The 11192-nt window shown below is 32.4% G+C and overlaps 1 protein-coding gene across 1 annotated transcript; it reads right to left on the bottom strand.

Moving 5' to 3' along the window:
- On the bottom strand, nt 1118-3104 carry LOC107613994. Its single transcript, XM_016316204.2, has 3 exons — nt 2858-3104; nt 2628-2703; nt 1118-1892 (listed from the first exon to the last, which is right to left on the bottom strand). Exon 3 carries the CDS (start codon nt 1844-1846, stop codon nt 1436-1438), a length of 411 nt encoding a protein of 136 aa, XP_016171690.1. The 5' UTR covers nt 1847-1892; nt 2628-2703; nt 2858-3104; the 3' UTR covers nt 1118-1435.

Here is an 11192-nt window from a genome sequence, read left to right as displayed (position 1 = left end):
GGCCCGAAAGTGTATAGGTTTCATCGGGTCTAGGGCCAAGTTCGGGTCTAATAAATAGGCCCGGTATATATTTCGGATCGGGTCTGTGTCACATCAAACTACCCATGCACACCAATAAAAGTAGGCTGGATCATTATTCTAGGCAAACGACTAAGCCCAAATCTCTCTAGCCCAATTAGCCATAAAATAGTGTATTAGCTCTGTTATGTTTGCCTTGCTAGGAGGTGCACCGGATTTAAATTCCAGTTGCGGCTGGTTGTTGTTTAAGAACCCATAGTACCCATGATAGTGTGTGTGAGTGTGTTGTGTGGGTGTGTAAAACATGGGTGTAATATCTAGGATTGGGTTGTCCAATCCGTTTGACTAAAAAAAAAAGGACAACCCTGCACTCTAATTAAAAAAAAATAACACCATATTTATGATTATTCATTTCATACTCTGTCCATTGTCCAAAAAAATAATTAATTTCATATGCCAAATTCTATGCCCAGTTTGCTTTCTTCGGAGAAAATGAACCGGCATCTATAGAATAATTACTTAAAAGTTAGAAGTCTTCTGTACATTTTTTTAAATAGCCCTTCCTATCTGATAGAAAAGGATCCCAGGATCCTAAACCGATCTCACTTGGGATCGCATATTCCATTATGTAGTGGACAAACAAAATAAAGGGGGTTGACCCAACAATTTAGAATTCTTATGCATGCATTTCATTATTACTTATTGATTTGGATTTCCAAATTCCAACACATGAAAACAACATAATATCTGTTAGGCATAGTAGTTTGCCAAACATTTCAGCAAAGCACCATTCTTATTCTCTTGTAGAGTCACTTTATATTCTTATAATCTGATTCATGAATTCATCTGAATTTACTCTTTTATAGACCAAGAGACTATATAAACCTCCAGAGATAGGTTATAGAAGGCTATTTTTTAATTTGAAGAAATTCATACACAAAGATTAAAAGGTACAAACTCAAAAGATAACAACTCAATAATAAGAAAGCTGATATTGTTGACACATAATCTAATTAATTCTCTATTAACTCAGTGTCAAGAAATTTCTCATGAGAAGCAAAGACAAAATTTCCTTGGGGGAACATCAGAGGCATGGTCATAACTTCAATGGAAGATCATAAATTCTTTTTCTATCTCAAACTGAAAATAGAGTAAGGGACAAAAATTGATATCATGATATAGAACTACAACCAGCATAACAAACTCTCATATCAATGCTCGAAAAAGGAATTAATCACAGGGAATCAATCAATGGAACCCCTTTCAACCATCCCCAAAGAACAAATACGAAGTAAAATTAAGGTCAAAGAAATAAAACAAGATAATAAAAGTAAAGAGCTCAAAGATTAATGGGCCTCATTCCCTGTTTCGCAATTTCGACGGGTCACATGAGTAGGAAACCTATTGCACCATGTTCTTACTTGCACTGCACACCTGCTTCAGCAGCCCGACGAGGAGTGCTCTTACGCCGGCTTCCATTGTGCCGAAATCCATTGGACTTTTCCAATCCATCCGTGTTCAATTGATTTCCAACACCATTTTCTTCCTCAATCGAGTCTAACTTCTCTTTCACTTGTGTGTTTCGTTTCCTTTTCCTTCCATTCTCCACTACAATGGAACTTTTCATCTCTTTGCCACTAACTATATTGTTGACATTGACATTGTCATCCTCTACTTTTTCAACTTCTTCATCATCAAACTCATCTTTAAGAGGTTTTTGTGGCCTTCCTCTTCTCTTTTGTGTGGGAAGCTTTTCATCCTCACCACTTCCAGCATCTTCATGATTAGTAACATTTAGCTTTTTACCCTTTCCTCTACCTCTACCCATAATCTTAAAATTCTCAGCAAAGATATGATCATACAAACATGGATCTCTGCAAACAAATCAAGCCAAGTTACAAGACTTTTAGTAGAGAACTAGAGATATCAAAGGATTATAAACTCTAACTTCAAATTAAACAGGGTGCACTAGCATATTCTTCCCACCAACACCTGTTTATAATCAAGCATATGTAATATGTATGTACTCACAAAAACAAACACACAAAAAACAATCCTATAAGCCACAGCAGCATAGTGAAATGAAAATCTAAAAGGTTAATCATATTAAAGCTATGACTGAATTTGTGCATAGGCAAAAGAAGCCATAAGAAATATCACTCCCTCCCAAGTCCCAACCATTTCTATAGATGAACAAAGGACTTCTCATTGTTCTTGCACCATTTTATTATTCCATTCATTCACAATAAACAAGTTCTTTGAAACCCTGATTTTTCAGTGACAGAATAGTAAAACCCAAAAGATATTGCAACCACAGATTGGTTTCACATGCAGCAGCTGATAGCTAGGTAACAGAAAGGTATATTCCCAAAAATTGAATCTGGTACTCTTTTAGTAAATAACAGTCAGATTAGGGCACATAAGAACACAGTAAGGGGATTTGGCGATTCAACGAAAAAAGAGCAAATCAAGTGAGAAATAATGCACAACTAAGCTTCTAATCTAAACAAAGTATCATTTGGAAGATCCACAATAAAGCATACAAAGTATTAAATCCAATAACAACAAAACGAGACAAATAAGATGCATAAACCAACGAAAACACTGACCAAAAATGTGGATAACTCGGTTGACATCTCCAGCATAAGACTGAATGAATGGAATCTGCTGCAGCAGAAGAAAACTCTACAACAAGCAACATAAAAAAAAATAGTTAATTTATCTATCTCAATCCATAAAGCAAGTAGATTCAAACAGCGAAAAACGAAAAGCTGAATAAAGAGAGTTAAATAAGGAAAAGAAATGATCTGAATAATGAATGAAGCAGCAAAAAGAATACCGAGCTATATGGTGAAAGAGTGAGATAGGAAAGGATTGAAAGGAGTTGGAAGAGTGTTGATGATGAGAATAAGAATGAAGAAATCGTGAAATGAAACAGAGGCAAAGAAAGTAGGGATAGAATACAAGAGAGAACAAAACTGAAGAAGAAGAAGAAGAAGGCGTGAATGAGAGAGAAAGAGAAAGAGAGATATTTGTCGATTGCCTCTTCACTCTCTACACAGACCTGTATGTAATTTGTAAAAATATTTTATTTATTTTATATCATGGGGTCAATATGGTAATTAACTAGGAAGTGGTGAAAACTGAAAACAGCCTAGATAAACCAATTTGGATTCATTCATTTGCTGTTAGGTTTGAATCTCATCTTGTCTTTTGTGTACACATATTATAATTGGATGTCACACTTGATTTTATAAAATGGTATTATTTTAATTTTAGTATTTAAATAACCAAAAAACGATATCAAAAGTGGTATTTATTAAAAAAAAAATTCACATCTAAAACTACATCATTTATATCTTTTGTATATTGAAAATTGTCTTAAAAACTAATGTAATTACGTTTATAAATTTAAAAACTAAATAAATACAATTAAAATTTTGAAAACTAAATTTAGACTCACGTATAAATTTATAGGATAAATTAAGTATTAACTCTTTAAATTAATTATACTAACAAAATTATCATTTTTAAATAAAATTTAGAGTAATACCCTAAATAGGTTCTCAAAGAATTTACGGTTGAATAGATTTGTCCCCAATAAAATTTAATTAAAATTTTGACCCTGATGTTTTTAGTTATACATCATATACGTTCTCATGGCAGTTTGACCCAGTCAGAACGTCCTATGTGGAGGTTAACGAGCTGACGTGTGACGTGTCAGGTTAACTGCCACGTGTCACCTCCAGGACAATTTGGTTTCCATCCAAACTGGACAAAACGACGTCGTATTGGATCATGAGGCGAACGACGTCGTTTCGTGGAGGATAAATTCGTCCCCACCATGGAAAGCAGAGTTGCGAAACGGCAGCGTTTTAAACGGGGGACCTATCTGCCCGATGATTATGCTTCTATAGGGACCTATTTGTTTGATAACCTAATGTTTGGGGACCTATCTGACCTATAATTGGTGATATTACCTTAAAATATATTCTTTTTTTTTGTTTCATTGAAAACATAAGCTGATGTACTTGCAAAATTCTAATCCTCCCTCTCATGACACTCAAATTGAAGATTCTCTTTTAAATGTCATAAAAAATGTCTAAGACAATCCCAAAATATGCTAATTTTGAATGACTTAAAGTGTATGTTGAAATCTGTATGAAACATCCTCATAATAATTTTGTTAATTCCAGACTCAACATCCTTTTAGACGTCCAAAGCAAACAGTAATCAGGTTCAAGGCTCAGAAGAGTGTTAGTGTTGAGACCATGGCAGCTGCAACCAGTGACACAACATCTAAATTGTTTAAATTTATTCCAACATGGGGATTGAAGTAGTCTACAAAGAAATTATGCTTTTAAAGATTCCAACACCATATTTTGTTACGTTGGAAGAAATAGACTTTTTGTTATTTGGCTTGATTTGGTTTAGTCTATATTGAAGGAAATAAATCTTCTTTTGTGAGATTTGGTTTATGTTGTTACTGAACTTAACTACTTGTGTGGTTGCAATATTTTGATTATTAGTTATGTAACCATTTTGATAAATGGACGAAACAAACCAAAAGTAATGTGGTTTTTTTTTTTATACTATTTTCACCACAATTAATTTTATGCATATCCATTTAAATATAATGAGACATTCAAATCTAACAATTTGATAATCAACACGAATTAAAACTTGCCTAAATAGCCACCACATACATACAAAACACAACTATAACTATCAATGTCCCCAATTATTATACCCCTAAACAAAGTAAAAATAGTATGCTTCTTCACAACTTAGCTATTCTCATTCTTCTTCAATAACAGATTCTCCAATTGCTTCACTCTCTCCTCCAAGCCATCGTTCAACATACGCATTAAGTTATTCAAAATTAGCATACTTTAGGATTGCTTGAGACATTTTTTTGTGGCATGTGAAGGAAAATCTTCAATTTGATTGTCATGAGAGGGAGGATTAAAATTTTGCAAGCTACTAGGTCCAGATACATCAGTCTGTGTTTTCAATGAAACAAAAAAAGAGCAATGAATATATTCGAGGATAATGCCACCAATTATACGTCAGATAGGTCCCCAAACATTAGGTTATCAAATAAATAGGTCCTTATAAAAGCATAATCATCGGACAGATAGGTCCCCTTGAACAGGCAGATAGGTTCCCCATTTAAAACGTTGCCGTTTCTCAACTCTACCTTCCATGGTGGGGATGAATTTGTCGTCTGCAAAACAATATCGTTCGCCTCATGATCCAATACGACGTCGTTTTGTCCAGCTTAGATGGGAACCAAATTATTTTGGATGTGATACGTGGCAGTTAACCTGACACGTCAGTCCATTAACCTCTAGATGTCTTGACCGGATCAAATTATCATGGAAATGTATCTAGTGTATAACTAAAAATATCAAAGTCAAAATTTTGGTTAAATTTTATTAGGACAAATCTATTCAACTGTAAATTCTTTAGGAATCTATTTAAAGTATTTTTTTAAAATTTAAATTCGTAACAAATTAATTTTTTATTTGTTGAGTTTGGAGATAAAAAAAATATAGCAAATAGATAGATCTCTCGTCTCTTTAACTAAGATGTCCCCAACTGTCCCCTAACAACGGTACCCTGTGCCCTAAATCTAACGTCATTCAAATTTGAGACATTCTATCATACTACTAGTACTGCCGCTATGTCACGCCGCTCTAAAAAATTTATTTTGAGTATAATGTAATGTGTTCGCATTATAAGGGCAGAAAAGTATAACAATAACAATAACGTTTCTTTCTTTCATATATTCACTCACTCGATATGACAGTGAGGCCTCATATTATATATTATTATAATTATAATAAATAAAAAAAAAAAAGTGAAAATGACGGTGGTCTCATTCCAAATATGGATAGAAGCTAGAAAGCAATACACGCTAAGCTAAATTGCATGTGTTATGGGTTACAGCTATATAAATAGATACATCTATGTGTTTTAAAGTAGAACATGCAATTATAAGTTGTCTTAACGTGAAAATCATATTTAAAAATTTATTAAATAATTTGATCAGATTGATTAAATTATTATTTAACTATTCTCAACTATTAACTTTTAAATAAACAATGTCGTTAATGACCACTTTTATACACATTTCAATCTCAATTTTCAAACAGATTCCTCAATATTGGGTTAAAAAAACACGTGCGCTTTCCACCGGTTAATGTAAGACGTGTATGCAGTATGCACCACATGATAAATTGTGATTACATGTATTGTATGTACTAGCTCCTTTTTGTGATCAGAGGATTTTCTATTTTTTATTTTTTGCGACTAAATTCAAATAAAGGAGACGGCTACAACATTATTTTTATTAAGAAAGGGACGATCAAATGATATGAAAGTACTGTTTTTGTTCAAAGTTTGGATCAACTACTCTTATTATGTACTTCATAATATGATTTTCATAAATTTTGTATAAAAAAATTTTCAATTAATAATTTTAACATTAAACCTTTATTTATATTATTATAAGATAATAAATAAAAGAAATGTAGCATTTGACTTTTATAGTCCACAAACCTAAAATGAAGCATAGTTGTCCCCCTTTACCATTGCGACCAGTTCTTTGTTTCCCGTTATGGCCTCGCTTCCATTACCATTTACCACATGACATGTTGTGTAGTAACTAATAAGAATCTTCCACCTGTTGGTGTTAAAGGGATGGGTCCTACGTTTAAATTTTCTGGGCTTCTCATGGGCCTGGTTCGGTCCACATACAACTAACTTCAACAAAAAAAAAATAAGAACAATTTTCCAATCCATGAGAAATAGAAATAGCAAATGGGTAGGGTATATTTTTTTTGGTGACAAATGGGTAGGGTATATGTTTCACAAAATATTAATGCTAAAGAGAAAATAATAATTTTGGAAAAGGTAATGTTAGAGAAATTATAATTTAAAGTTATTTTATTTAATTTAATATCTATAATGTACATAATATTTAAAATTATTTATTTATTATATTTAATATTATATATTTATTTTAAAAATAATTAATAAATATAAAATAAGACAATTTTAAACTAATTTAGATTGATTTTTATTATCTCCTAAACATTTTTGTTCCACAAAAACTTACTCGAAGTCACTCTTTCTTTTTTGGATAGCAAAATACATTCAGACACCATTTTGAGAGTTGTCGCCACCACCTCAATTTTGACAACGGCAACACTCCATCTCCTCTCTTCTTCTCCACCAAATTTTCTTTCCTTCTCCTCTTTCTTTTCTTTCTCACACCTACCTACCTTGTTTTTGTCTCCTCAATTTTCTTATATCTTGTTTTCTTGAATTTTTTTTTTCTGTCTTTGGCTTTTAGATCTAAGATAGTCTCTTCGTTTTATAAATGAAAGTTGTTCTTCTTTAAAAAAAAAATGCTTTGTATTTAACTATTTGTGTTTTGTAGTGTTTCATAACTAACAAGTCCTAACTCCTAAGTAATTTAACATCATTTGGTCAAATTAGACATTATAAATCATTAAATAAACAACCATGAAAAATATGTGGCTTAATGCGAAGACTAAAAGTGCCAATCACACTTGGTTCTGTTTGACTTGGCAAGATCACATCACATGCTGGGAAGTAGGAAATACCAAGTTTAGTTCATTGGCCGAATAAATAAGAGTAGGGTTACATCCACTCTTTCGCATATTCTCAAATCTCAAGCCACCATCCATTTAACCTAACCCATCAAAAAAAAAAAAAAAATCACATACATCTAAATCTTAAATATAAGATTAATAGTCAAATTAGTCTCTAAAAGATAAAGTATTTTTTAAAATTCTTCCTAAAAATTTTTTTCAATTAAATTGGTCCTTTAAAGATTAAGAAATAATCATATTTGTCCTTCATTCATTCAATTAATTGGATGTTGACCAAATATGTTTAGAAAAATCTATCAATTTAGTTACCAAATATGTGTCATGTATGCTATCAGTTAACATTTTATATTATCAATCGTTGACAAAAATTATGAGTGAAGTAATTGAAGGATAAATATGATTAATTCTTAATCTTTGAAGGACTAATTTGATTGAAAAAAATATTTCAGAGACGAATTTAAAGAATACCTTATTTGAGAAATAATATTGTTCATGTCCTGGTCCAATATATGGTCCAGACCCAAGTAAGCCAAAAAGACTCAATTCAAAGGTTGGTCTTTACCACCTACCCGACCTCTTTAGAGAGGTCGGATTCCACATAAGCTCCTCCCTAAAGAGATCGGACTCGAATTAAACTGGCAAATAACGTTTATTTGCTGCCCCCTAAAATCTCTCACCCACTTCTAAAAAAGATACCTCAACAACCTTAAGATAAAGGGACGATGGAACTACTCACTGACACATTCAGGTAAAGCTAAGTTTCAAAAGACTCTAAGTCTGCTTACCCCTTTACTAACTTAGGCATTAGAATGTCTTTGCAGGTACCATCCCACCTTCTCCCACTCACACAATTCGAATGGCAGCTCTTAAACGTGAAGTAAGTCGGAGGCCACAATCTTCCAATGTTTGGACCTATCATTCAAACCCAATCTATTTATCTCGGGTTACCTATGTAACAAATATTTATATCATTTTTTGTTTTATTTTTTATACATCTTTATTCTATAATATAAAAAATACAAAAAATAAAAAAGATATTAAAAAAAGCACATATAACGTTCACATAATTCTCAAAGTAAAAAAGATATTGGTATTGGTATGTATAAACTGGCTTGTTAAAGCGGGAACTTTTTAAAGTTGGCTTGTGCTAATCAAATTTTATTTATTTTTTACACATATTTTTCACTATTATGTTGTCATTGAAATACTCATATATTTCTAACTTTTCATCCTAACCTTCACAAATTCTAGCATAATCTTCATCTATTTTTTATTTTTCAACCTAATCTTCACAAATTTTAAAACAAATACATCTCTATCACATATTAGATATGAACTTCTATCTATTTATATTATTTTTGTGTGTGTTGTTTTTGTATTTTTTCAGTAGATCTATGATATTTGTTTGTTTTTTATATGTTCTTTGAAATGTGAAGAGGTTGACTTGGTTTATGAAAACCAATCATAAAATTTTCCTTACATGAACATTAGTCAAAATTATAATAACAATATATATATATATACATATGTAAATATAGATATATAATCATAAAAGTAGTTTATTTGAGATATGTGTCCCATTTTTTATGATCTGTAAAGGTGAGCTAATATATATAGGTGGATAATAGACAGCACTAACATTAGATTACATACAAATTTTATTATTGACTAATGATAACTCTATTTATATTAGTACAGAGAGTAATACATTTATTATAATTTTTTTAAGTTTTAAAATTATTTTACTAAACACAATTATGGTGCTTGTACTTATTAAAAATTTCTTAAAAAATTCCAACATCTAGCTGACAGTGAATTCCAACGAGAGGTTGGAGTTGCTGTTAGTTCAGCAAAACAGGTGGCGGAAATCGCCCTAATGATCGGATAGATAAGATATCCGAGAATAAAAATATAGCAGCAACAAAAGGCAAAAGCATAATAATCGGATACATATCCGAGAACCAAAGATACGGTGGCAACAAAAACATTGGAAAGATTGTTTGTATAAATTTGTGTAAATTTCAATAAGAACGGTGAAGTGATGCTGAGGAGTGTCATCCCGTCAGGATAGTGTATATATACTAAGAAAGAAAAAATAAAGGAAAAGAAAGTTTCAATAAGTTTGCTCGTTACTGAATATTAAATTTATTTTCCCAATTGAGTTTGCATTCTTATTTTCTTAGTAAATAGCATTACCAATCAAAAAAGTTATTCTAATCAATCAACCATAACATTAGAATCCCGTCAAATGTTAATATACACATATAATTTGTGTCATTTATTTATTACATATAGGTAGCTTAGGGCAGAAATTATTTGTTGTGGAAAGACTAATGGTATTTTGGTATGATATTGGCAATTGGGGAGTTTTGTTAAATTGTGGGTCAGATCAACACGCCGGGGTGTGTTAGTAGCGAGCCGTCAGAGTAAGCCAGAAGGTTCGCCGTCGACATGGAAGTTCCCAGGCAACACAGGGAGGGCGTGATGCACAGAGATGGCCACCAGTGTTTCCAGACTGCGACACACACGTAGCGGCTCCATACCAACAAGGGGGCATGCAGGGGGCAGAGATTCCATGCAGTTTTCACAGAAATTTCCGCACGTTTCTAAGGAACTGCAAACCCCTGTTTCAACACGGGGTGGATGTATTGGCAGCTGCTGGCATGCTGAACTCCGGAACCAGACAACGCAGGGTTGAAGCTCTTTGATTTGAGTTCAACCTTTCCTCCAAATCGTTCATTTAGAAACACATAACGGTTTGGGGAGGGAGGAAGAGAGGCATTTCCAAAGAAGAAGGGAGTTACATAAAAAAAGTTATAACTTTGTATTTATTAAAAATGGTTCATAATTATATGGCAACAGAAAAACATATTAGCACGTCCACGTGTTGAAATTGTTCTATTTGAAATTGTTCTATTGACACGTTCACTAATTTGTAAAGACACCAAATACACCCATTTCCAGTAAAAACACCAAAAATGTTTCCATATAGTAAAAAATGAGCCTAGTTTAGGGGGCCCAAATAAATAATAAGTTATTGAACTTGCAATTTGGTGGAAGAAGAATTGGAGTTCTTGCAAGGATTTGGTTCAAGAAGTTGGATCAGTACGAAACCAATGCAGCACACTACTTTGGTTATGCCGCAACAGTTAAATCTTTAACCGGATCTATTGCTCAATCAATAGAGATCCAATGTAAGTTGTTTTATTTGTTCTTTTAAATGCTGCTTGCAAAAACTTTTATCTTGATTTATGTAACATAGTGTGCCTTCAAGAAACAGAATAACGAATGGTTTCAAGGTGTATGAAGTTTCCTCTCTATGTAAACAATTTCATATGTAATGATAAACTCAGATTAATCATCCGTAAGCTTATGGCCTGTTCTTATATTTACTACTACATTTCAACCTCCCTATTTCTCAGTTGTATGAACATTCAATTACAGCTTACTTTAAATATTCAACATTCATCCCGAATCAAGAGAACATTATATAACAACCAATAAACATATACTTTACCCGAATAAATTAAA

This window comes from Arachis ipaensis, chromosome B08 (assembly GCF_000816755.2).
Source record: "Arachis ipaensis cultivar K30076 chromosome B08, Araip1.1, whole genome shotgun sequence".
Lineage (NCBI taxonomy): Eukaryota > Viridiplantae > Streptophyta > Magnoliopsida > Fabales > Fabaceae > Arachis > Arachis ipaensis.
This window is presented reverse-complemented; position numbering and strand designations above follow the sequence as displayed.

Excerpts from the sequence above, each read along its gene's own strand:
- LOC107613994 (XM_016316204.2), bottom strand. The coding sequence starts at position 1,846 with ATGGGTAGAGGTAGAGGAAAGGGTAAAAAGCTAAATGTTACTAATCAT.